Source organism: Bos javanicus, chromosome 2 (genome assembly GCF_032452875.1).
Source record: "Bos javanicus breed banteng chromosome 2, ARS-OSU_banteng_1.0, whole genome shotgun sequence".
In the NCBI taxonomy this organism is placed as follows: Eukaryota; Metazoa; Chordata; class Mammalia; order Artiodactyla; family Bovidae; genus Bos; species Bos javanicus.
Window position 1 is genome coordinate 106,760,178 of NC_083869.1, and position 26,815 is coordinate 106,786,992.

Genomic DNA, 26,815 nt, shown 5'->3' on the forward strand with positions numbered 1-26,815 from the left:
CGAGTCCGGGTCCTTAGATGGTCCTGATGGCCAAGGGACGGTTCGGAAGTGCCCTTAGGAAGTGCCTATGGGCGGCCCACTATCTCGCCCACACCCCTGAACCTCTTTGTTCTCCGAACCTCTGGCCAGTTCTACCGAGTAAAATTGGTAACAGTGTGAGTCTAAAGAGACCGGCAGTGGGGGTGGAGAAGAACGCTAACTCAGGCAAAGTACGAAGGCAGCCAGAAGGGGCGGAGCTGAAGGCCAGGGCCGGCGTCCCTCGGCCTGAGGAGCTTGAAGCTCCTAGGCTGGGGGTAAGAGAGGGGCTCCTGTCCGCTGAGCGCGCGGGGTGAGGGTGCTGAAGAGGGTGGCAGTGGCAGGAACTTTGGGGTGGCTGGAAGGGGCGGGGTCCGTGGGCGAGGCTGGACGGAGGGGGCGGGGTCGGGGGGGGGCGTGAGGCTGAGTAAGGGGGCGGGGCCGAGGGGAGAGGCCGAGTGAAGGGGGCTAGGGTCGGGCGGGCTAGGCTGGGTGGACGGGGAATGGGTCTCGGGGTTGGGTGGGAACGAAGTTTGGTTGGGGGGCAGCAGGAGAAAAGGAAAAACTACAGGAGGCGGTCTGCTTCAAGATAACATCTTTTCATCCACTACACCCTACCTTGTTTATGAGACCTGGATTGTTACGAAAAAAAAAAGAAAAGGCAAGCCGGCTAACGTTAACCTTTCTTCCGTGCCCGAGCCAGGCCTCCCAGATGTGTGGAACTGTCCCTGGAGCTGACCATCTCTACTTCCTTCCTTCAGAGTGATCCTGAAATCTCTGTCATGGAAAAGTACCACGTATTGGAGATGATTGGAGAAGGCTCTTTTGGGAGGGTGTACAAGGGTCGAAGAAAATACAGTGCTCAGGTGGTGAACAAGGAGGGACATCTCTTGGGTGGGATTCCACACTCTGAACCCCAGTGGAGTATGGGACCAGAGCAGTGACCTGTGTTCCTAAGACACTGACTCCTTCATAATTATGGAATATGAGCTCTGAAATTGGCTTACTTGGGTTCAGATCATAGCTCCACCACTTTGTAGTTTTAGAACTATAGACAAGTTACTCAACCTTTCTTCTGTCTCAGTTTTCTCATCTATAGAATGAAATTAAGAACAGTGTCTGAGTGATGGGGTTTGAGGATTAAGTGTGATGTCACACTGAATCACTTGACACAGTGTTTGGTACCTAGCAAACAACAAATTATTGTTATGAGTAGTGGTAGTATCTGGGGCTTCCTGGGTGGCTCAGACTGTAAAGAATCTGTCTGCAGTGTGGGGACCCAGGTTCAATCCCTGGTTTGAGATCTGGAGAAGGGAATGGCAGCCCACTCCAGTATTCCTGCCTGGGAAATCCCATGGACAGAGGAGCCTTGTGGGCCACAGTCCATGGGGTCTCAAAGAGTCAGACATGACTGAGCAACTAACACTTCCACTTACCATATAGGAAGGGATAAACCACTTGAGCTCTATTCTACCCTCTTAATTTTTCCTTCCTTCCCTTTCTCCTAAATCCCTTAAACTTTGAGTTCTTTATCCAGATCAGAACACCTCTCCTAGAATCCACCAAAAGGATCTAACTGACAAAGGCAGTTTCCTCCTAGGGCAAGAGGCAGGGGAAGCCTGGGTAAGGTCAGTTGGAGGCTACCCATGGAGGGTACCATGGGTAAGGTGGATTGGGAGACTAGCAAAGTACAGGGAGAATTGTTCTCAGACAATCTAAAGCCAGCTCCAGAGCCCTGATGCTAATGTTTCAATAGTGCAATTAGGCCTTGACTCTTGACTTTACCACTGACAGGTGGTGGCCCTGAAGTTCATTCCAAAACTGGGACGCTCAGAGAAGGAGCTGAGGAATCTGCAACGGGAGATTGAAATCATGCGGGGTTTGCGGCACCCCAACATTGTGCATATGCTTGATAGCTTTGAGACTGACAAAGAGGTGTGCTTTGGTTTGGGGGGTCACTTCTCCCCAAGAGGAAGGGTCCCAGGAATTTCCCAGCCTCAAAATGCATACATTTGGAGCCATCAGCAGCACTGCCTATTCCCCGCAGGTGGTGGTGGTGACAGACTATGCTGAAGGAGAGCTCTTTCAGATCCTCGAAGATGACGGAAAACTTCCAGAAGACCAGGTATTCCCGGCTCAAACTTCTCCCGCCCCTGACCTCTCCTCAGGTTAAGAACTGTAGGGAGAGCTGAGGGTGCAGAGAGTCTCTATTCTGAAATCTCCTGAGTAAAATATAAGAGTCTGTGTGTATATGGAGGCAATGTGGTATGACAGTAAGGTATGTGAAAACTGGAGCCCAAGTTCTCTGAATACAGAGATTAGGTCTGACACTTTCTAGCTGGGTCTTCTTTGGCAAATTAGTTTAGCCTCTCTTTACTCAGTTTCCTCATTTTAAAATGGAAATAATAATAATGTCTACCTCGTAAGGCATTAATGGGAAGATCAATGAGTTGATTCATGTAAAGTGTTTGAAAGAGTACCTGACACACACTATTCAATAGTTAGCTATTATTTTAGGGAGCTAATATTCCTGTTGTTAGGCACCATTAGAAAAGAAGTCCAGGTGTGGTGGTACCAGAGAGACAGGAAGGGATAAGAGTTGTGGTTAAGGCAGGATTCACCACCAAGACACAGTAGTTAGCAGTAGGTTGAACACATTCTCCAGCCATATTCATTCCAGGGATTTTTGTGTACTCTGGCAAGTAGGCCCCCATCAGGACTTCCCGTCACAGCATCCTGCTTCCTTCCAAACAACCATCATTATTTGTAAGTCATCACCTTGTTTATTTTGTCTGTCTTATTTGTTTGGCTACAGCTCTTGGGAACAGGGACTTTGTTTTATGTAATAACAGTTAATATATATGAATATATAATTCATATAATATATATGAATGCTTACTAAGTTCCAGGCACCATTCTGAGTGTTCCATCACTTTACATGCTTGAACTCATTTGAATCCTCACAATGATCCTATGAGACAAGTAAAATCATTATTGTTGTCTTATCAATAGATGATGAATCTGTGAGGCACAAGAAAACAAATGAATAAACAAATGAAATACAAGAACTAAGAAAGATATGGTGTGATGCTCTGGAAGAAAGGGAGGGAAGAGAAGGTCATGTCTACAGAACTATTAGGGTGGAGTCCTTGGGCTCCTTCCTTTGACCTTTCCTTTCTTCCTCCCACCTGACTGTTTGACCTGTAGGTTCAGGCCATTGCTGCCCAGTTGGTGTCAGCCCTGTACTACCTGCATTCCCACCGTATCCTCCACCGAGACATGAAGCCTCAGAACATCCTTCTTGCCAAGGGTGGTGGTATCAAGCTCTGTGACTTTGGGTGAGGAGCCTGACCTTGTGTCGCCACTTCTGGTTTTGCAGGGAGCCGTGTACTGTATGCTTGACTTCCCTGGGCCTCCTTTTAGAACCTGGGCTGGAGAATGGGATTCCTGCTGGGTCTTTTAGAAGGCATTCTCTCTGTTCAGGTTGGGGCGATCTCACACAGTAATAGCTAGCAGTGAGCAGCTCTAGTTTTGACTGAATATCTTCTCTCCATTTCCATTCCATCATCTCCCGCAGGTTTGCCCGGGCTATGAGCACTAACACAATGGTGCTAACATCCATCAAAGGCACACCACTCTACATGTCCCCAGAGCTGGTGGAGGAACGACCTTACGACCACACTGCGGACCTCTGGTCGGTGGGCTGCATATTGTATGAGCTGGCAGTAGGCACCCCTCCCTTCTATACCACGAGCATCTTTCAGCTGGTCAGCCTTATTCTCAAGGACCCTGTGCGCTGGCCCCCCACCATTAGTCCTTGCTTCAAGGTAATGGATATTGACAGATAGCTTTTGCATCAGAAACCTGTCTCTGTCCTATTCCCTTTTCCACAGTTTTTTTTCCAGAGCTGGGGTTGCACTTTGAAGTTACTGAATTAATGCAGGAGCTGGGGCAAGCTGCCTTGCTTTTGTACTACAGGGGCTTATTCTGGGAGGGTGACCTAAGGTCTGCCAAGCCTGCGAGTCTTCCAGATGGTCCTATATCAAAATGAAGAAGAAATTTCAAGATCCCAGAAACAGTTACTGCTCCCTTTCAGTTCAGTTCAGTTCAGTTCAGTCACTCAGTCACGTCTGACTCTTTGCAACCCCATGAATTGCAGCACACCAGGTCTCCCTGTCCATCACCAACTCCCGGAGTTCACTCAAACTCATGTCCATCAAGTTGGTAATGCCATCCAGCCATCTCATCCTCTGTCGTCCCCTTCTCTTCCTGCCCCCAATCCCTCCCAGCATCAGAGTCTTTTCCAATGAGTCAAGTCTTCGCATGAGGTGGCCAAAGTATTGGAGTTTCAGCTTTAGCATCAGTCCTTCCAGTGAACACCCAGGACTGATTTCCTTTAGAATGGACTGGTTGGATCTCCTTGTAGTCCAAGGGACTCTCAAGAGTCTTCTCCAACACCACAGTTCAAAAGCATCAATTCTTCGGCGCTCAGCTTTCTTCACAGTCCAACTCTCACATCCATACATGACTACTGGAAAAACCATAGCCTTGACTAGACAGACCTTTGTTGGCGAAGTTATGTCTCTGCTTTTTAATATGCTGTCTAGGTTGATCATAACTTTCCTTCCAAGGAGTAAGCATCTTTTAATTTCATAGCTGCAGTGACCATCTGCAGTGATTTTGGAGCCCAAAAAGTAAAGTCTGACACTGTTTCCACTGTTTCCCCATCTATTTCCCATGAAGTGATGGGACCAGATGCCATGATCTTAGTTTTCAGAATGTTGAGCTTTAAGCCAACTTTTCTACTCTTCTCTTTCACTTTCATCAAGAGGCTTTTTAGTTCCTCTTCACTTTCTGCCATAAGGGTGGTGTCATCTGCATATCTGAGGTTATTGATATTTCTCCCAGCAATCTTGATTCCAGCTTGTGCTTCTTCCAGCCCAGCATTTCTCATGATGTACTCCGCATAGAAATTAAATAAGCAGGGTGACAATATACAGCCTTGACGTACTCCTTTTCCTGTTTGGAACCAGTCTGTTGTTCCATGTCCAGTTCTAACTGTTGCTTCCTGACCTCCATATAGGTTTCGCAAGAGGCAGGTCAGGTGATCTGGTATTCCCATCTCTTTCAGAATTTTCCACAGTTTGTTGTGATCCACACAATGGCTTTGGCATAGTCAATAAAGCAGAAATAGATGTTTTTCTGGAACTCTCTTGCTTTTTCCATGATCCAGCAGATGTTGGCAATTTGATCTCTGGTTCCTCTGCCTTTTCTAAAACCAGCTTGAACATCAGGAAGTTCACGGTTCACATATTGCTGAAGCCTGGCTTGGAGAATTTTGAGCATTACTTTACTAGCATGTGAGATGAGTGCAATTGTGCGGTAGTTTGAGCATTCTTTGGCATTGCCTTTCTTTGGGATTGGAATGAAAACTGACCTTTTCCAGTCGTGTTGCCATTGCTGAGTTTTCCAAATTTGCTGGCATATTGAGTGCAGCACTTTCACAGCATCATCTTTCAGGATTTGAAAGAGCTCAACTGGAATTCCATCACCTCCACTAGCTTTGTTCGTAGTGATGCTTTCTAAGGCTTGACTTCACATTCCAGGATATCTGGCTCTAGGTCAGTGATCACACCATCATGATTATCTGGGTCATGAAGCTTTTTTTGTACAGTTCTTCTGTGTATTCTTGCCACCTCTTCTTAATATCTAATGCTTCTATTAGGTCCATACCATTTCTGTCCTTTATCGAGCCTATCTTTGCATGAAATTTTCCCTTGGTATCTCTAATGTTTTTGAAGAGATCCCTAGTCTTTCCCATTCTGTTGTTTTCCTCTATTTCTTTGCACTGATCGCTGAGGAAGGCTTTCTTATCTCTCCTTGCTATTCTTTGGAACTCTGCATTCAGATGCTTATATCTTTCCTTTTCTCCTTTACATAGTCTCTATTCTCCTAATTGCCTATCAGATGCAATGTCCGAATGATTTCTAGATTTGCCAACAGAGCCATCAGTCCTCTTCCTGAAAGGAACAATCTTCAGATATCCAAATGGCCAGAGCTAGTGGAGCTAGCTCACTTATTAGGAGCAGAGTATAGAGATGGTGCCTGTTCATTGCAGTTAAATCTCAGTAGGCCAGGGAGGGAGGAAAAAGAGTTGACCCTTTTTATTTCAAGGGCCTGATTTGAGCCTTCAATAAAGTCTAAATGCAGCCTTCTCCCAGAGTAAAATCTCATTATAACTTTCCTTTATTTTAGCTACGATGAAAAGAGACAAGTTTCTCCCAAACCTATTTAGTTAAGGAGGCCCAAATAATGACCAAAAAGAATCTGAACAAAGGAGGGACTTCTTTGGTGGTCCAGTGGTTAAGACTCGGGCTTCCACTATAGGGGGCATGGGTTTGATCCCTGCGTGGCGAGCACACAGTAAATAAATGTGCGTGTGCTCAGCTTTTAAGACATATCTGCTGGAAGAATGCACTCTGGGGACTTCCCTGGTGGTCCATTGGTTAAGAAACTGCTTTGCAATGTAGGGGACGTGGGTTGGATCCTTGGTCGGGGAACCAAGATCCCACATGGCATGGAGCAACTAAGCCCATGTGCCATAGCTAGAGAGTCTGTGCTCTGCAACAACAGCTCCCAAGTGTTGCAACTAAGATCCAACACAGCCAAATAAATAAATAAGTATTTTTTTAAAAAAAAGTCTTGGTTGACCAGTTCTGATGAGTTTGAGAGCCCATGGGGAAGTGCAGACTGATGAGGTATCCTTTCTTTCCACAGAACTTCCTTCAGGGACTGCTCACCAAGGACCCCCGGCAGCGTCTGTCCTGGCCAGACCTCTTACATCACCCCTTTATTGCTGGTCGAGTCACCAGTGAGTCCTTAGGGTTCCCAGCGCTCTCGGCCCTGGCCCCAACATCTGGATCCAATGTATATTCTTTACCCCTCCAGCTTGAATTTTCTTTTTAGTCTTTTGCATGACCCTTGCACTTCCCTTGTAACCCCCTTCCCTCTTTGTCACTTTGTCTGAAGGGCCTCTTTGCACAGAAGCCTGAAGATGCTGCCATTGTCTCTGGCCAGGTGGAAACAGTGGCATAGCTCCAGCATGATCATGTGTTCCCTCTTCTCTTTCTGCAGTACTAACCGAGCCAGCAGGCCCAGATTTTGGTACCCCATTCACCAGTCGCTTACCCCCAGAACTTCAGGTCCTAAAGGACCAACAGGCTCATCGGCTGGCCCCCAAGGGCAATCGATTTCACATATTGCGGCAAGCCTGTAAACGCATGGCTGAGGAGGCCAAGCAGAAGGTGAGTGGGGGCAGAGGGGTATGTGTGACCTAGCCAGACTAGTGACTGGGGAAGCTAGAGCAGGAGGGTGACTTTCTAGGTTTGGGAAAGGGCTTCGAATGAAATTCATAGTGTCTTATGGCAACCAGATAGTTCTGACTCAGTGTCTCCTGCCCATTTCCTGCAGAAACACCAGAACACAGAACCTCCCCTTGAGCAAGAGGATAGGACCAGCAAGGTGGCTCCTGGCACAGCCCCTCTGCCCAAACTCAAGGACACTCCTCAGGAACCAGGCCTCTTAACTGGGGTTGTAGCATCAGAAATGAAGAGCAGCTGGGCTGAGTGGGGTGCTGGAGAGGCGCCCCCTGCACCTCGGTGAGGAGGGTAGAGCGCAGGATCTATAGGATAACATGATTTGCAGAGCTTTGGCTCCAGTCAAAGCAAATGCAGCATGGTTCTTGTCACTCATCACTGCCTAAATGTGGACAGGGCTCTGGAAGACTAAGTTTTGGGTTCTTGAATTCTGATTCCAGATGCTTTGCTGATTTCATCAGGAAACATGGTAACTTTCTTTTCTCTATATCTTAGTTGTACATTAACCAAAAAGAAAAAAAAATCATCTCCAGACACACGGAAAGATTATTTGAGTTGAGAGCTACAGGGGAAAACCACCAAGGTAGATTTGAAAATAAGATTCACAGTGGGAGGCAGTCAAGGATATGTGTGTAGTGAACATATGCTGTCCTGGCCAGATCCTAGAAGATCTCCTCTAGCCAGTCCTCTATGGCTTTCCATTCCTACACTGGACCTAGAGGGAGGGACAAGTTAACCCTAAGCCTCACAGGTCTGGAACTCATCCTACTCCCTGCTTCCTCTGGCAGGGAAAACTGGATCACTCAGGACTGTGAGCAAGTGTTCCCAGAGCTGAGGCCAGAGGTGAAGGGCCAGCAGAGCCTTGATGCAGTGGATCTGGAAAATGAGGTGAGCCCTAGAGGTTCCTCTTGGCTTTGTCCCTGCCATGGGTGTTAGGTCTTGGTAGCGGTTTTCTGTAACAGTGATTCCCAACCATCTAAGGATGAGTCCCCTCGTGTTAAAAATTGCTTCCTTCTTATTCATAGATTTTAATTGCATAGTATGTGAACATTTAATTGTAAAAAATCGGAGTACATTAGTAAAAAGGAAAATCCCCCCTTAGCCTTATCTCAGTCCCGAGGTATCTGTCTGCTTCCAGACTTTCTGTGGTTTTATACGTATGTATGTAGCTACATAGAATATATCGTTTGGCTGTTTTTACATTACTGAGTCCAGACTGTAGGTATTGTTTTGCCTCATGCATCTATTACCGTATAATCTGTTGTTAAGATTTTTCTACGTCAACTTTAATCTTTTGTTTTTTTAGGGTTTTAACTTTTTATTTTGAAAAGGTTTCAAATTTAAAGAATAATTGTGAAAATAGCACCAAGAATTCCTATATACCCTTTTACTCAGATTCACCAGTTGTTAAAATTCATTTTAGGGTGAGTTTCAGATATGCCCCTTCATTGCCAAAGACCTTAGTGCATATTTGCTAAGAGCTAGGTGATGCACTTGCACTACCTCAGTACAATTTATAGAAGTCAGAAATCTGACATTGCTATGGTTCTGTTCCTTAATCTACAATCTATATTTTGATTTTCCCAATTGCTCCAGTAATGTTTATAGCAAAAACACATTTTCCCCCCAGTCCACAATCCAGTCCAGTGTCATTCATTGCATTTAGTTGTTATACTTCTTTCCTTGTTTTTCATGATTGACAGTTTTTAGGTGCCCGGGTCAGTTATTTTGTAGAATGTTCCTCAGATTGATACTTCCACATGGTTAGACTCAAGTCATGCATTTTCGGTAAAAACGGTACATGAGTGATGCACTGTCAGTACTACGATCTTTTTTTTTTTTTTAAGATTTGCTTGTTTGTTTATTTTTGGCTGGGCTGGGTCTTTGTTGCTGCATGCAGGCTTTCTCTAGTTTCGGCAAGAGAGGGCTACTCTCTAGTTGCAGGGAGCAGTCTTCTCATAGCGTGCTGGCTTCTCTTGTGGTGGTGCACAGGATCTAGGACACCTGGGCTTCAGTAGTTGTGGCGTGTAGGCTTAGTTGCCACACGGCATGTGGGATCCAACCTGTGTCCCCTGCTCTGGCAGGTGGATTCTTAACCACTGGACCACCAGGGAAATCCTAGTCTTTTTAATAACTTCTTAGTGTTTCCTAACATGGATGTGCCATGATTTATTATTCCCTTACTGACTAGCTTTATGATGTTGTTATTATAAACCATGCAGTGGACATTTTCCTAGGTATCTCTTTATGTACACATGCTAGTGTTCTCCAAGAGACTTTTCAAGACCTCTCACATACTGCCAGTTGCATCTTTTTAAATTGGTGGCTGAAAAAAATACAGCTGTGCCAAAGGAGTCACTGGCTTTTTGCAGTTACTTCATGATTCCCTGGGCTTCCCAGGTAAAGAATCTGCCTGCAATGCGGGAGACCTGGCTTCGATCCCTGGTTTGGGAAGATCCTCTGGAGAAGGGAATGGGAACCCACGCCAGTATTCTTGCCTGGAGAATCCCATGGACAGAGGAGCCTGGGGGGCTACAGTCCATGGGGTTGCAAAGAGTCCATCATGACTGAGCAACTAACACTTTCATTTTACTTTCATGATTCCCCAGGGTGGGAGCTATTGCCTCAAACCTAACACATGCCTCCTGACCTCTTTCTCTCTCCGATACCTCAGGAGCAAGACAGCGATGATGAGTGGCAATGCCTGCTAGAGACTACCGAGCCTGTGCCCATCCAGCTGAAGGCCCCTCTCACCCTGCTGTGCAATCCTGACTTTTGCCAGCGCATCCAGAGTCAGCTGCATGAGACTGGAGAGCAGGTAACTGGCAGAAGGATACCATGGATGGGACTGGAGACTGTTTTCACAGATGAGGTGTTAAAAAACATTAATTAGTATAAGGAGAAAGTCCCTTTCCAATGTTCTTTCACTACTGTCTGTTTAATTTAGGGAGGTTTGGTAATTTCTTTTAGTAATACAGAAAGAGCAGACCTTGGGTTTCTCTTTCTAAAGGGAAAAAGTATTCTTCAGAGCAAGGATAAGCAAGCTTTCAGCTATAACCTTTTTAGGCGTTGACTGCCAAGAGGGAAAAAAATGGAGGATATCATTTAATTGCTTCTTTTTTTTTTTAAAGATTTTTTAGATGTGGACCATTTTTAAAGTCTTTATCGAATTTGTTATAGTATCGCTTCTGTTGTTTTATATTCTGGTTTTTTGGCCAGAGGCATGTGGGAGCTTAGCTCCCTGACCAGGGATTGAACTCACACTCCCTACACTGGAAAGTAAAGTCTTAACCATTGAACTGCCAGGGTAGTCCCATAACTACTTCTCTAATGAGAGAAAACACGTTTCTACAAAATTTTTGACAAAATTAAAAATACAGATGTAACAATTTATTTTATTTTCTAATACAGATATACTAATGATCACCATAATTCAGCTTTAGAATATTTTCATTACCCTAAAAAGGTAATTCCTAGCTATTTACAGTTAATCATCATTCCTACTCATAGCACTTACAAGGAGATTGCTTTCTGTCTCATAGATTTGCCTTTTCTGAACATTTCACGTAAATGTGATCATACAATGGATAGTCTTTGGCTTCTTTCTCTTAGCATGTTTTTTGAGGTTTCATTCATGTTGTAGCCTGTTTCAGTACTTAGTTCCTTTTTATTGCTAATTAGTATTCTATTGTATGTATATATCACATTTTGTTTATTTGTTCCACCAATTGATGGAAATTTGGGTTATTTCCACTTTTTGGCTTTTATAAGCAATGCTACTTTGAACATCCATGAGGAAATCTTTGTGTGAACATATGTTTTCCGTTTCATTTCTGGAAAAGGTCAGTTTTCATTCCCATCCCAAAGAAAGGCAATATTCAAACTACCACACAATTGCACTCATCTCACAGGCTAACAAAGTAATGCTCAAAATTCTCCAAGCCAGGCTTCAACAGTATGTGAACCGAGAACTTCCCGATGTTCAAGCTGAATTTAGAAAAGGTAAAGTAACCAGAGATCAAATTGCCAACATCCATTGGATCATAGAAAAAGTAAGAGAGTTCCAGAAAAACATCTACTTCTGCTTTATTGACTATGCCAAAGCTTTTGACTGTATGGATCACAACAAACTGTGGAAAATTCTTCAAGAGATAGAAATACCAGACCACCTGACCTGCCTCTTGAGAAATTTGTATGCAGGTCAGGAAGCAACAGTTAGAACTGGACATGGAACAACAGACTGGTTCCAAATTGAGAAAGGAGTATGTCAAGGCTGTATGTTGTCACTCTGTTTATTTAACTTCTGTGCAGAGAATATCATGTGAAATGGCAGGCTGGATGAAGCACAAGCTAGAACCAAGATTGCTGGAAGAAATATCAATAACCTCAGATATGTATATGACACCACCCTTATGGCACATAGCAAAGAGGAATTGAAGAGCCTCTTGATGAAAGTGAAAGAGGAGAGTGAAAAAGTTGGCTTAAAACTCAACATTCAGAAAACTAAGATCATGGCATCTGATCCCATCACTTCATGGCATGTGGAAGGGGAAACAGTGGAAACAGTGACAGACTTAATTTTCTTGGGCTCCAAAATCACTGTAGATGGTGACTACAGCCATGAAATTAAAAGACTCTTGCTCCTTGGAAAAAAGCTGTGACCAACCTAGATAGCATATTAAAAAGCAGAGACATTACTTTGCCAACAAAGGTCCGTCTAGTCAAAGATATGATTTTTCCAGTCATCATGTATGGATGTGAGAGTTGGACCATAAGGAAAGCTGAGTGCCAAAGAACTGGTGTTTTTGAACTGTGGTCTCAGAGAATACTCTTGAGAGTCCCTTGGACAGCAAGGAGATCCAACCAGTCCATCCTAAAGGAAATCCGTCCTGAATATTTATTGGAAGGACTGATGCTGAAGCTGAAGCTACTGTACTTTGGCCACCTGATGCGAAGACCTGACTCATTGGAAAAGACCCTGATGCTGGGAAAGATAGAAGGCAGGAGGAAAAGGGGACAACAGAGGATGAGATGGTTGGATAACATAATCGACTCAATGGTCATGAGTTTGAGTAAGATCTGGGAGCTGGTGATGGACAGGGAAGTCTGGTGTGCTGCAGTCTATGGGATTGCAAAGAGTTGGACACTATTGAACAACTGAACATTTAGTTTTGAAATGAAATGATTTTTTTCATTTCTCTTGGCCCTATGCATAGGAGTGGAATTGCTGAGTCAGATAGTAAATTTATGTTTAAGAAACTGCTAATCTGTTTTCCAAAGTGGCTATACCATTTTGCATTCCCAGCAATGTATAAGGGTCCTCATTTCTCTACATCTGTGCCAACATGTATTCAGTTCAGTTCAGTTTAGTTCAGTAGCTCAGTCGTGTCCAACTCTTTGTGACCTCATGAACCACAGCACACCAGGCCTCCCTGTCCATCACCAAATCCCGGAGTTTACCCAGACTCATGTCCATTGAGTTGGTGATGCCATCTAACCATCTCATCCTCTGTCGTCCCCTTCTTCTCCTGCCTTCAATCTTTCCCAATATCCCATCCCTCCCAACTTCTATCTTTTCAAATGAGTCAGCTCTTCACATCAGGTGGCCAAAATATTAGAGTTTCAGCTTCAACATCAGTCCTTCCAATGAATACCCAGGACTGATTTCCTTTAGGATGGACTGGTTCGATCTCCTTGCAGTCCAAGGGACTCAAGAGTCTTTTCCAACACCACAGTTCAAAAGCATCAATTCTTCGGTGCTCAGCTTTCTTTATAGTCCAATTCTCACATCTATATATGACTACTGGAAAAACCATAGCCTTGACTAGACAGACCTTTGTTGGCAAAGTAATGTCTCTGCTTTTTAATATGCTGTCTAGGTTGGTCATAACTTTCCTTCCAAGGAGTAAGTGTCTTTTAATTTCATGGCTGCAATCACCATCTGCAGTGATTTTGGAACCCCCAAAAATAAAGTCAGCCAACATGTATTATTATCTGTCTTTTTGAATATAGTCATCCTAGTGAGTGTAAAATAGTATCTCATTGCTATTTTAATTTGCATTTTGCTAATGACTAATGTGAGCATCTTTTCGTGTGCTTACCAGCCATTTGTAGATCTTCTTTGGTGAAATATCTAATCATTTGCTTTGCTTATTTTAAAGTTGTCTTCTTATTGAGTTGTAAGAGTTCTTTATATATTCTGGATATAAGACCTTTATCAGATATGCGATTTGCAAATTTTTTCTCCCAGCTTTAATCTGTCCTTTTATTCTTAGAAGAATGTCTTTTAAAGCACAAAGGTTTTGGATTTTGAAGTCCAGTTACCATTTTTTCCCTTTGTGGATTTTGCTTCTGATATTATATTAAGAAATCTTTTTTTAAACCCAAAGTCTTAAAGATTTTCTCCTATATTAAAAAAAAATCTTTCCAGAATTTTAGCTCTGACGTTTAGGTCTCTGACTCACTTTGAGTTGATTTTTATGTGTATTTTGAGGTAGGGATCTAAATTCATCTTTTTGCATGTGGATATATAATCATCCCAGCACCACTGGCTGAAAAGACTCTCCTTTTACCATTGCATTGTCTTGGCACCCTGCACCTCTCATTTGGCCCCTACATGGCCTCCTTGTGTCAGATAATTTTTCAGTGGGAAAGGAGGTTAACAACTCTGCCTCCAGGGTCAGACTTTCTGAGTTGGAATTCCAGCTGAACTACTGTGTGTGTTTATTTATTTATGGCTGTGCCGGGTCTCTGGCTGCCAGGCTTTCTCTAGTTGTGGTGAGTGGACAAGGGCTTCTCATCGAGGTGGTTTCTCTTGTTGTGGAGCACAGGCTCTAGGGTGCATGGGCTTCAGTACTTGCGGCTCCTGGGCTCTAGAGCAAGGGCTCAGTCGTTGTGGCGCATGGACATAGTTGCTCCTCCTGGGATGTGGGATCTTCCAGGACCAGGGATCAAACCCACGTCTCCTGCATTGGCAGGAGGATTCTTTACCACTGAGCCACCAGGGAAGCCCCCTGTATGTGATTATTGACTGTTTACTTAACCTGTCTGGAAGCTTCGGTCTGCTTCTCTATAAAGTTGGTAATTGTATTTACTCTACAGTAACTGAGGTTATTGTAAAGATTTGAGTAAATAAATGAGCAGATTTAGAACGGTGAGTGGCATATTGTAAAGTACTTGATGTAAATGTTGGTCTTCTTTTGAAAAATAACCTTTTAAAATATAACCATTTAAATATAGTACTGTCCTTAGCTTATAAGCTGTATGAAAATAAGTAGTAGGCTGGATCTGGCCTGCAGGTCGCAATTTGTTAACCCCAGAGGCAGAGCTGAATAATACTGTTTTGTCTATCTGGAGTTGAACAGCACTGTTTTGTGCCCATTGTTTTTAATTTTCAGAAATGTGTGTGTGGTTTCATTTCATTTTATTCTAAGGTGAAGGGCTGGAGAAGGAAGGGAGCAGATAGGAATGGTCACTAAGTCTCACTGACTGAGGGGGAGATCCCGCTCCCCCTTAGTCATCTCTAAGTCAGGGACCCTGGCCACCTATAGTTCCCTTTCCTGGTGCACTTTCCCTGTTTCTCTGTTCTCCTTCTCTGGGTTTTAGATTTCCAAAAAAGGAGTAAGAACACTGGGTCTTCTTTGTCAGCTTCTTGGGGACACTTGGTATCTGTGACTCTCTTTTACCTCTCACAACATGGATTACTGTCTCTTTCCCTCGTGTCACCCAGATCCTAAAAGGCGCCCTGGAGGGTGCTCCCCGCATCCTTCCTGCACTCCGGGTACTGAGCAGTCTCCTGTCCAGCTGCAGTGACTCTGTTCCCTTGTATTCCTTCTGCCGTGAGGCTGGGCTCCCCGGGCTGCTGCTTAGTCTCCTCAAACACAGCCAGGAGAGCAACAGTATCCAGCAGGTAAGTGCTGCCTCTCAGGACTGACCGGCATTTCTTCTCTTTGGATTTCTTTTCTTCAAACTGCCATCTCTATCGGCCCCTCTGCCTTTTCTTTCTCTTCTTCCTATCTACTTAGTAGATTATGAGTTGCAAATTCTCACGCCTTCCAAGGCCAGGCAGATAACGTTATCAGGGGAGTAGACCATGTGTGACTATATGAATAGCAGGAATATGAAGAACTGAGGTCCCGTGCCCAGGCTCATCCAGCTCACTGTTGCTCGGTGGGAAAATGGGCTTATGGTGCCACATCTTCCAGTTTTCTGAGAGAAGCTAGAAATCCAGATTTTTCTGTGTAATTTCTCAATATTCATAGATTAACTCACCCACGGGCACTACCCTGTAAATGGTCATGGAGACGACCAGCGGGAGAGCTCAGGTTGAGACTCAACATCCGTGTGCCCATGCTGTGTCCTGTCACAGCTGAACCGAGAGGCTGGAATGCAGAAGTGTTTACTGGGCTAAGGCTCAGGTGGCTGGAAGTGCACTCTGCTGATGAGTGTTAGTCTTGAGTGTTTTTAAGGCATTTAGAAGAGAATTTGTGCTATTTTGAAAAATATAACCTGCTATACTCCAAAATGCTGTTCAGACCAAACAGGACACATTTTGGGCTGTTCATAGCCTGTTGGCCACCACTTGTGACCTTGAGATCTCCTCTCTCTGTCTAAAGGTTCTCTTCACTCTGTCCCTTTCTGTTTGGTCAGCCTAATTGGATCTCTGACCCATTTTTCCCTTGGTCTTTGTTTCTGTCCCCTGAGTTTCGCTAACTCTCTGTCCTCTTCCCTGGCAGCAATGTTGGTATGGGGCCTTCGTACAGGACCTGGTGGCTGTGATTCAGGCCTACTTTGCCTGCACCTTCAATCTGGAGAGGAGCCAGACAGGTGACAGGTGGGATGAGAGGCAGTCTTGTGCTGCTGGCCAGTTTGACTTCAGTTTCTACCCCCATTTCTTCCCCTCCCCATTATGAAGAGCCTAAGTAAGGAGAAGCCATGATTTGTGACAGGTTTAAGGGTCAGCTGAGTGACCTCTCAGAGTACAGCAAGTTCTTTTTTTTTCAGCAAGTCCTTTTAAGGACCTTGAGTCACCTCCAAATTTGCCCACAGAATTTCAAGTTCTAAGGGTCAGCGGTAGTCACCATACACTGAATGGAAGGCTCAGGGTGGGAATAAACTAGAGAAAATGGCAGAGAAGAGGCCTGGAGGTGTGTATGTGAGACCCTGTGTGTATGTGTGAGGAGAGAGAGGGAGAGCGTTCTGATGTGTTCCTTTGCAGAGATTTTCCTACCCGCCGTGAACTGACCCATTCACCACATGTGGGCATTTAGTAGAGAGATGAGAAGAAACCAGGACTCATTTTTTCCCAGCCTACAGGTATTTCAGGAGGCCACCAGCCTCTTTCTGGACCTGTTGGGGAAACTGCTGGCCCAACCAGATGACTCCGAGCAGGCTTTGCGGAGGGACATCCTTATGGTAATCTGCTCTCCCTTCCAGATAGAGTTAGATCAAGTAATACAACAAATGTCTGTTGCCTGCCAACTATGTGCTGTATACCATCTGAGTTAGAGAAAGTCTGTATCTTCAAGGGTCAGGGCTAGTCTAGTAGGATAAATGTGATAAAGGACAACAGTGTGAAAAGTACAGTAGAAGGACTTCCCTTGTGGTCCAGTGGCTAAGACTCCAGGGAACTAGATCCCACATGCTGCAATCAAGATGGTACAGCCAAATAAATATTAAAATAAAATGTATAAACGTAATAAAGTAAATTAAAAACACTAGAACTTCATATAAAACACAGAAGCACCACTGAGGAAGACTCACACTACCTGGAGCGTCATAGGAAAAGTCTTTTTTTTTGTTGTTTTTGGCTGCACCATACAGCATGCAGGATCTTAGTTCCCTAGCCAGGGATCAAGTCGGGACCCCCCTATAGGGGAAGTGTGGAGTCCTAACCAGTGGATCATCGGGGAAGTATGTAGGATCATAGAAGAAATCTTGAAGAAGGAAATCATCTCTGCTAGGATTTGAAGGACACCCAGAAGTTTGCCAGGTGGATGAGACAAGGAAGCAGGGAGGACATTCCAGGCAGAAACAGTAATGTATATTAAGGTGCAGAAGCAGTATGCAGTGTAACCTATTTTAGGGAACCACAAATAGAAGTAATTTCTTCTTGAATAGACTTACAGATCAGCTAGTATTCCCAACCTTGTTTGTCCTACAGACTAGCAACCTAGATGGGTCAACTCTGCATGTGAGGGACAGGAAGGGAGGATTGAAAGAGAAAATAGCTGAGTTCTGACTGGTCTCAGAAGAGACAGTTAAGAGAGGAACGTGTGCAAGGAAGGAAACAATTGTCTGTTTAGTTTCAGACTGGCAACTGGGAGCACAGATGTGGGCTGCAGTCCTACCTCCAGCTAGCAGTCCATTCAATCTCTTCTAGTCTGGGAGCCTGTCTTAACATCACTCATCCTTTCTGGTCAGGAAGCTGTTAATGTCTAACCTAAATTTTGGCCAGTAGTGACTCACATTATTGGTCAGCACTTTTCATATGTCACTGTGCAGTGAGTAGCATGGGGAGTTTGGAATAAATTCTGAAGACTGGGTTGGGAAGGACCCACGAATCCCCAGGAATTCTTATATTCAGGGTCCACGATATTACTTCGAGAAATATCATTTAGGAAGCAGCTGATCAAAATAGGATTGACACCTAAAAATCCTGTTCCCAAACATGAAGGCAATTTACTCTGCACTTTCTCTGTGAGGAATACTTAGAATTCAACAACTGGTCCCCCTGGGTTTTCCTCCTCCTTTCTCAGGTTCTCCGGGAATGCTTGCTCCTTACCCTGATTCCAGTCTGGTTTCTGATGTGCTAATGTGAACCCTGCCTGTCTCCCCTAGTGCTTTACTGTTCTGTGTGAAGCCATGGACGGGAATAGCTGGACCGTCTCCAAAGCCTTCTACTCCAGCCTGCTGACTACACATCGGGCTGTGTTGGACGGGCTCCTTTATGGCTTGACAGCTCCACAGCTCCCTTTCCATAGCCCCCCAGGTAACGGGAATGGGGAGGGGAGGTTCTCTTGACTGACTTGTCAGCAGGACCAGCACTGCTCTTTTTCCTGCCGGTTACCTAGAATAATGTCTGGCATTTAGCGAGTGTTAAGTAACTATGATGGAGAAGGCAATGGCACCCCACTCCAGTACTCTTGCCTGGAAAATCCCAGGGACAGAGGAGCCTGGTAGGCTGCAGTCCATGGGATCGCAAAGAGTCGGACACGACTGAGCGACTTCACTTTCATTTTCATGCATTGTAGAAGGAAATGGCAACCTACTCCAGTGTTCTTGCCTGGACAATCCCAGGGATGGGGGAGCCTGGTGGGCTGCCATCTATGGGCTTGCACAGAGTCAGACACGACTGAAGCGACTTAGCAGCAGCAGCAAGTAACTATGAACTGAGAGAAAGAAGGGAGAATTTGAAACAACCCATGCCTTTCTGCATTCTTTGCCTTTTGCACAGGAGCCCCCCAGGTAAGCCAGCCGCTTCGGGAGCAGAGTGAGGATCTGCCTGGAGCCATTTCTTCAGTGCTGGCGGCCATGTGCACGGCTCCCGTGGGGCTGCCAGGCTGCTGGGAAGCCAAGGAGCAGGTCTAAGCTACAAATTTTTTTTCAATTTTTATTTTAAATTTTATTTATTTATTTATGGCTGCGCTGGGTCTTGGTTGCTGCATTCAAGCTTTCTCTAGTTTCAGAGAGTAGGGGCTACTCTCTAGTTGCAGCGAGTGGGCTTCTCATTATGGTAGCCTCTCTAGTTGCAGAGTAGAGGCTCTAGAGCGGAGGTTCAGTGATTGTGGTGCATGGGATTAGTTGCCCTGCTGCATGTGGGATCTTCCTGAGCCAGGGATCAAACCCGTGTCCCTTGCACTGGCAGGCAGATTCTCGACTACTGGATCACCTGGGAAGTCCTGAACTACAGTTATTTGTTCTTGTTGTCGCTGTTGCCAGAGTTGGGGAGGTTGGCCCCAGTGTCTCAGAAAAGCAGAAAAACAAGCTTCTCTGTCTGCCTTTACTCAGTACTTCCAGAAGCAGATGCTAACGACTAGGTTTGGGCTACTTGTTGAACATGATGTAGCCAGAATCCCAGGGCCCTTGGCCAGCTGATTGAAGAGCTCCATGACAAACTGCCCATGTGGTGGGGTGGCTGATCCGAAGCCACCAGTGATGCTTGCTCAAGGGTTCAGGGTTCAGATTTCCCACTCCCTTTGGCCAGCAACACTTTCCTCTGTACCTGCCTGCAGTGGGACTTACCTAGGCCTTGTCTTTTGCTTTTCCACTGAGCATGAAGGCTGGGGATAGAATGAGGTCTGAGGTTCCTGGTGAATCTGGGGAAGAGTGGCAAGCAAGGGGTTGAGAGTCCTGATTAGTTGGAGATACGAGAGGAATAGGATTGGAATAAAGGGAATGGGATTGAGTCTTCAGGTATGTCTCCACAGATCGCTCAGCATCTGGCTGATCAGCTCACCAAAGACAGCAACCACCTGAGGTCATCCCTCATCTCTGCCCTGCAGCATCCCATCTTGTGCCTACCCCTTCTCAAGGTACTGCCTGCCCAGAACTCTTGGCCCCTCAGATTTCTTTTTCACTTCCAGGAATGAGAAAGAGAGAGAACGAGACACTGAGAGAAACAGAGAGAGATGAGAGACATCCCCCCCTGTTGCCCTCCCATAGAGGAGGACCCCTTTCTGCTTTTAAATCAGTTCAGCTGAGATAGCCCAGCTGTCAGCCAGTCCTCACTAGAACTGAGACATGTCTGCATCTCAGTCTCTCAGCAAGAGGTGGACATGGCCTGAATTTCTCTGACACCCCTAGATCTGTCAAGAGGCTAGCCTGCTTTCAGCTGAGCCTTCCAGTCTAGGACCTGCCTCCCTGACCAACTGCTTCCCACACCCCTTAGGTTCTCTACTCCTGCTGCCATGTTAGTGAGCGCTTATGCCATCTTCTTGGGCAAGAACCCCTGGCCTTGGAGTCACTGTTGAACTTGGCCCAGGGCAAGGTAGGCCAGTGGCACAAGTGGGCATCTCTTAGGGGGTCCCACCATCTCAATCAGAGGACACTCTGATGCCTTGGGTTTCCTTTATAGGTAAAGGTAGTAGATAGGGAAGAGTCTACTGAAGTGACTCTCTGCCTCCTCTCCCTTCTTGTCCTTCGCCTCCAAGATCTGCCTTGTGGGTGAGTCATAAAGTAGGGTCACCCTGACATGGATTATGGGGAGTGCCACCATACAGCCTGTCCTTGGGAGGGACTAGGACAGAGTGAAGGTTTCTCTGCAAAGAAGAGACCTAGATTCCCATGAACTCTGTGCCCTGGAGGTGGACATGCAGCTTTGGTGGAAAGCGCCATCCAAGGGAGAGGGCAGGTCACTCAGCAGCCTCCTTTCACACGGCTGCATCCCTGATGTATCTCCTTATTCCAGAATGGAGAAGCTAGGCAGTGAGATTGCTACCGTCTTTACGCATTCGCACGTCGTCTCTCTTGTGGTGAGTTCTCAGCGTTCATCTTCCTCGCCTTTTCACCCTATCATCCCACCTTCTGGGAGCGGGAGAGTTGTTTCCTAATGTGCAGCTGTTTGTGAGGCATTCTTCTGGAGACAGACACCCTCCCCACCTGTCCTGAGTACCATTCAGATTGGGACATTCCTCCTCCTCATCTGACTCTCCACAGAGTGCGGCGGCCTGTCTGTTGGGGCAGCTTGGTCAGCAAGGGGTGACTTTTGACCTGCAGCCTGGGGAGTGGATCGCTGCAGCCACACATGCCCTGTCTGCCCCTGCAGAGGTGAGTCCTCCCAGCGCTGAATGCAGAGATGTGCTTTCTCTGAGTCAGATAAGGTCTGTGTTCAGGGAGAAAAGTCTGAAGTTCCAGTAAGCCTGGAGGGAATCCAGGAGTCTTTCCTGTCCTGTCCTTCTGCCCTCGGATAATATAGGTCCCTCTGAGCCCCAACTGTCAGGGCTTTAGATTTATTGTTAACACACACGACCTCTGAAGGGGGAGGAAGAGGCATCGTCTTTCTCCTTCCTTCCCTCCCTCTTGCTCTCTCTCTCAGGCTCTGGCCCTTGCCTCCTGAAGGATCTCTACTCTCTAGTGTTCTTCCCTGATGCCAAAGTGAGCTTTCTTAAAGGAAAACCTGCCTATTGCTCAACCAGTCATTATTTCACACATAAATATGTGCTGAGTACCAGGCACTAGTCTTACCTATATGGATGGAGCTTGTGTAGGTCCTCAGTAGCTTCCCACGGAGTTTCTGGGTTAATGTCCACATTTGCTAGCAGGCCACACAGAGCTCATCCGTTACCCCTGGGCTCTCTAATCCTCCTCTACCAAAGAGTTCACATTTCAAAAATTCACTGTGGCCTTTCATGACCTGTCTTTTATATAAGCTGTGCCTTCTTCCTTCCTTGTCTGCCTTTGAATCCCATCCGTTTCCTACCTCTAAGGGCAAAGTTAGCATCTCAGCTATCCCTCCTCCCTCTCCACAGCCCCTACCTCACAGCCTCTTATTCAGTAAGTGTCTTCCTAAACTGTAGTTGTTTGTGTGGCTGGTTACGCTACCAAACTGCGTGTCTTTAGGACAGAGATAGTTGTTGGATGAATAGGCAGGAACCAAGACACACAGTGATAAAGAATCTGCCTGCCATTGCAGGAGCTGCAGGAGATGTGGGTTTGATCCCTGGGTCAGGAAGATCCCCTGGAGGAGGAAATGGCAACCCACTCCAGTATTCTTGCCTGGAAAATTCTGTGGACAGAGGAGTCTGGCAGACTGCAGTCTATGGGGTCACAAAGAGTCGGACACAATTGAGCACGCTGTGCATCCATCCATCCATCCAAGACTCCTAAGTCCAGAAGAACTCTCCCCACTACTCTGGGCCGAAGAAGAGCTCCTTCTGCCTGACTTGGAGTGGGCTGTGCAGGTCTGTGCGGTCAGCTCGCCCCTCTCAGGGATCTGCTGTCTTCCTGACTCTCTCTACCAGGTCCGGCTGACTCCACCTGGTGGCTGTGGATTCTATGATGGCCTCCTCATCCTTCTGCTGCAGCTCCTTACCCAGGTACAGCTGCATCCCAGGATGCGTGGGAACTAAGGAGAGAGAAACTGGGCGCTTTGGGGGGCCGCTGGCCAAGAGGAAGGAAGAAACCACACAGTCACCTCCCCTCTCAGAGTACCAGTGATGGCCTTAGATTGGGCCCATCTGCACCAGTACAGACCCTTTAAGGGGAACCATTCAGCTGCATCCCTTAGGATTCAGTGGAAAGAAAGCTGTAATTGCCTGGTTTCCAGTAAGCGTACACATGGGTTGAGAGGTCAGGGAGGTTAAGATGTGATAAGAGAGGAAACTGAGACAACAGGGAAATCTTAGGTGGAAAAACAGGAAGAATTGTTTCTGGGACTCCCCTTCCTCATAGATCAGGAAGAAGAGTGAAAAAAAGGCATTTTTGACTCCTGACTTGGACCTCCCCCTTCTCCCCTTCTCAATTTTGGCTTTAGCAGGGGAAGGGTAATCCGATAAGGGACATGGCCAGCTCAGAAATGTGGACCGTCCTGTGGCACCGCTTCTTCATGGCTCTGAGGCTCCCCGAGGAGGCATCTACACAGGAAGAGGAGGTGTCGCTGTCCAGCCCACAAAGCCCAGAGCCAGACTGGACGCTGATCTCACCCCAAGGTATCTCACTTCCGACAGCGTGGCTCCTTTTGTCGGGCCAGTGTACTGATCCGTCTTCAAGAGGAAACAGCCTGGAACTGGGTTGGCCCATGGAGAGGGCTACTAGTGCTGCTGTCTTGGGAGGGGATGGCAGAGTCTGTGCGGGAGCTGCTGTAGGATGGGGAAGGGATCAGGGAACAGGTGGTGCCCCTGAGAACCATGGGGATGCATCTAGGCCTCTTGCCTGCTCCACTGGGTCTCTACTGTTGGTGTTTCCAGGCATGGCAGCCCTGTTGAGCTTGGCCATGGCCACCTTTACCCAGGAGCCCCAGTTATGCCTGAGTCACCTGTCTCAGCGTGGAAGTATCCTCATGTCCACCCTGAAGCATCTGCTTTCGCCCAGCTTCCTGCATCACCTGGGCCAGGCGTGAGTTGAAAATTTCAATTCTGCTATTATGGATGGGATGGACGGGGGGCAGGCAGGAGAGAAAGAGCTGACAGCTTGAGCTGTGAGGCAAGAAATGTGATTACTGAGGTTGGGGAAGGAGGGTTGGGGGAAGAATATGGAAGGCTGGGTGAGCCAGACCGAGTCCATCCTTCCACGCTGCCCTCCTTAGGCCACAAGGGTCTGAGTTTCTCCCCGTCGTGGTGCTCTCTGTGTGCCAGCTCCTCTGCTTCCCTTTTGCCCTGGATGTGGATGCTGACCTCCTTGAAGGTGTCTTGGCTGACCTCACGGACTCAGAAGTCACCGCCCACCTACTGCAGGTACCAGGGAAGCCACCCAGGCAGGAAGGTGGTCAACCTTGTGTCACATTCACTTCTTGACAGCTGTAGGGCTCTCCCAGGTCCCTGGAGGCATATAGCATCTGAGACTGGAGTGGAGGAAGCATGCAAGCCTGAACAGAGGCCTGTGGTGGGAGCTTGGGCTGGTGACTCCTCTCTCCATCAGTCCCTTGTCTGGATTCTCTTGATTCTCTCATCCTGGTCTGGGCCCTGAAGATGCTGCTCCTAAGCCAGGAATCGCTTCTCTGGCGATTGTTGGCACTAAACAGTGAGTGAGTCTCTGAAGGCAGAGAGACCAAGGCCTTGCAGACCACGGCCTGGCCTTGGGAAGGACACGTTCTCCCAGGCGCCAGGTTGTGTCTGTCTCGCGTGCGGTGCTGTGGTCAGGTCTTCCGGCCCCCTGTGGTGTTCTCTGCAGAACTTGGCTTCTCTCCCAGGTTTTGGGCTCCTTGTTATTTCTCAGCAGTGCATTCTCCCTCTCCCTGAACTGTTTTGCCCGCATCCCTCCCCCTTCTTCAGGTCTGCTGCCACCATCTCCCACTGACACAAGTCGAGCTGCCCATCAGTCTCCTCACACGCCTGGCTCTCTCGGATCCCGCTTTTCTCAACCAGTTTGTGAACACAGTGGTTGCCTCCCCTAGAACCACTGTCTCATTCCTGTCCACTGCCCTCCTGGGTGACCAGCCTCTGCTGACATCTGACCTTCTCTCCCTCCTGGCCCACACTGCCCGGTTACTGTCTCCTAGCCATTTGTCTTTTATCCATGAACTCCTGGCTGGCTCCGATGAATCCTATCGGCCCCTGCGCAGCCTCCTGAGCCACCCAGAGACTTCTGTGCGAGCCCGTACTTACGGGCTCCTGGGACACTTGCTGCAACACAGCATGGCCCTGCGTGGGGCCCTGCAGAGCCAGGCAGGACTGCTCAACCTTCTGCTGCTGGGGCTCGGAGACAAGGACCCTGCTGTGCGCCGTGGAGCCAGCTTCGCTGTAGGCAACGCAGCCTACCAAGCTGGTCCCCTGGGACCTGCCCTGGCAGCCGCAGTACCTGGTATGACCCAGTTGCTTGAAGATCCTCAGGCTGGTATCCGGCGCAATGCCGTATCAGCTCTGGGCAACCTGGGGCCTGAGGGTCTGGGGGAGGAGCTGCTACAGTGCCAAGTGCCCCAGCGGCTCCTGGAGATGGCATGTGGAGACCCCCAGCCAAATGTGAAGGAAGCCGCCCTCGTTGCTCTCCGCAGCCTCCGACAGGAGCCCTGCATCCATCAGGTACATCCCAGGGGACGTGTGAATCATCATGACAGGGCTGTTTTCAACATTTTTTCTGAGATAGTCTAAGGAATTGGGACATCTGGAAACCCAAGCTGCCTCCTTCTCTGGGAGCAGGAAACTCAGGGGGCATGACTTGGACATGAGTTTTTCACCTAATATCTCCCACCTGGAGATGGGAAGGGGCCTGAAGAGGGCTCCACTGGGCTTGGAAATGCCTGGGTTGTCAAGGAGCAGTGTTACTCTCTTCTGGAGGCTGTGCAGGAGAGGGGGAGGGAAGACTAGAGGTGCTGAGGCAGAGAGTCATTTTTTTCTGAGGGCCATGAAGATGCTACCTTTTCTAGCGCTTACCATATGAAAAGTACCATGCTTAGCATTTTAGCTGCATTATCTGGTTTAAGCTATGCTTCTCACTTGGCAGGCAATGAAACTGAGGCACAAAGAATTTAATCACTTGTCCCAGTCACACAGCTAACATGTGGGATTGGACTTTTGAACTCGAGAGTCTGAGTCCAGAGCCCATGTTCTTTTTGGTCATGCCATTTGGGATACCAGATCTTAGTTCCCTTCCTGATTGAACTCGTGGCTCCTGAAGTAGAAGCTTGAACTCTTAACCAGGAGCCCATGTCCCTAGAGCCCATGCTCTTAAGCACTGCTTTATTCTGTTGTTGTTTTTTTTTTTTGCTCAATTTTCAGTATATAAACAGCCCAATTGAAAAGCACACATCTACCTAGGATAAAGTTGTGTGCTGTGAGTGCTTAGTCACTCAGTCGTGTCCGACTCATGAGACCCTCCAGGCTCCTCTATCCATGTAGATTCTCCAGGCAAGAATACTGGGGTGGGTTGCCATGCCCTTCTCCAGGGGATTTTCCCAACCCAGAGATTGAACCCAGGTCTTCCACATTGTAGGCAGATTCTTTACTGTCTGAACCACCAGGGAAGCCCATGATAAAGCTAAACCCCCAAATTATAATAGCTCCATGTGGTGGCATTGGGCAGTTCTTGCAGAAGAGAAGTTTTGATAGGATGGTGATGATATACACTACAGAATTTTCTGTAGTCTGTGTGGGGAAATAATAAAAGGGATTTTTGGTGGTAATTCACACTGGTCTAGATCCACGGTAGGGAGTCTCACCTTCTGGCTGCTGCATTTATTATCTCTTCCTGGGGACAAGTTCATGGGTCCTTTGGTGCCTTGGTTTCATGGTCTGTGACCAAAGAGAACGGAAGTAGTCTGGTCCTAGTGGTTCCTGTCTCCAAAATCTTTCTTTTCCCACATAATCTGAGTCCCCGAGAGCTCATATTCTTTTGCTTTCTTTTCTAGACTGGGAATTGCTTGGCCAAACGAGAGTACTCTGCATGTCGTGTTTTGTCATCTCTCTCTGTCCCACAGGTGCTGGTGTCCCTGGGCGCCAGTGAGAAATTAGCCTTGCTCTCTCTGGGGAATCAGTTACTGCCACACAGCAGTCCCAGGCCTGCCTCTGCCAAACACTGCAGGAAACTCATCCACCTCCTGAGGCCAACACACAGCACATGACCCCAGCTTCCTGGGGTCCAACCTTTGTTGCCCTGCTGTTGCCAACACTTCCTTCTACTCAACAAGCCACCTACTAAAGAGACTGAAACAGATAAGCCGCCAATCTGCTGATTTGAGAACGAGAACCTAGAAGAGATTTATGTATAAAGCTCCTCCTTTCCCCCAGATTCAGGATGATTTTAACCAGTAAACTTCATGATTGTTGGTGCCA

The 26,815-nt window shown here is 47.0% G+C and overlaps 1 protein-coding gene across 5 annotated transcripts; it reads left to right on the forward strand.

Annotated features, from left to right (window-relative positions):
- Position 1: 1 nt before the first annotated feature.
- On the forward strand, positions 2 to 26,815 carry STK36 (serine/threonine kinase 36). 5 transcript variants are annotated; one of them, XM_061384804.1, is made up of 27 exons: positions 2 to 155; positions 719 to 881; positions 1,810 to 1,950; positions 2,063 to 2,140; positions 3,223 to 3,353; positions 3,593 to 3,842; positions 6,793 to 6,886; positions 7,150 to 7,319; positions 7,486 to 7,673; positions 8,180 to 8,279; positions 10,066 to 10,209; positions 15,121 to 15,300; positions 16,127 to 16,224; positions 16,700 to 16,805; positions 18,231 to 18,381; positions 18,847 to 18,974; positions 19,820 to 19,924; positions 20,281 to 20,379; positions 20,467 to 20,555; positions 20,800 to 20,863; positions 21,048 to 21,158; positions 22,352 to 22,426; positions 22,864 to 23,038; positions 23,297 to 23,444; positions 23,635 to 23,782; positions 24,320 to 25,066; positions 26,461 to 26,815. In XM_061384804.1, the coding sequence occupies exons 2-27, from the start codon at positions 798 to 800 to the stop codon at positions 26,602 to 26,604; spliced, it is 3,948 nt and encodes a 1,315-aa protein (XP_061240788.1). In that variant the 5' UTR covers positions 2 to 155; positions 719 to 797; the 3' UTR covers positions 26,605 to 26,815. The 5 variants fall into 5 exon arrangements, with proteins under 5 accessions (XP_061240788.1, XP_061240760.1, XP_061240769.1 ...); XM_061384776.1 differs by having other exon boundaries at positions 18 to 328; XM_061384793.1 differs by lacking the exon at positions 2 to 155 and adding an exon at positions 210 to 293.

Bases quoted from the DNA above. Each gene is read 5' to 3' on its own strand.
- STK36 (XM_061384776.1), top strand. From the start codon at position 18: ATGGTCCTGATGGCCAAGGGACGGTTCGGAAGTGCCCTTAGGAAGTGC. The intron at 16,225-16,699 runs GTGGGATGAGAG...ATTTTTTCCCAG, and splicing joins AGGAGCCAGACAGGTGACAG to CCTACAGGTATTTCAGGAGG. The intron at 20,864-21,047 runs GTGAGTTCTCAG...GACTCTCCACAG, and splicing joins CGCACGTCGTCTCTCTTGTG to AGTGCGGCGGCCTGTCTGTT.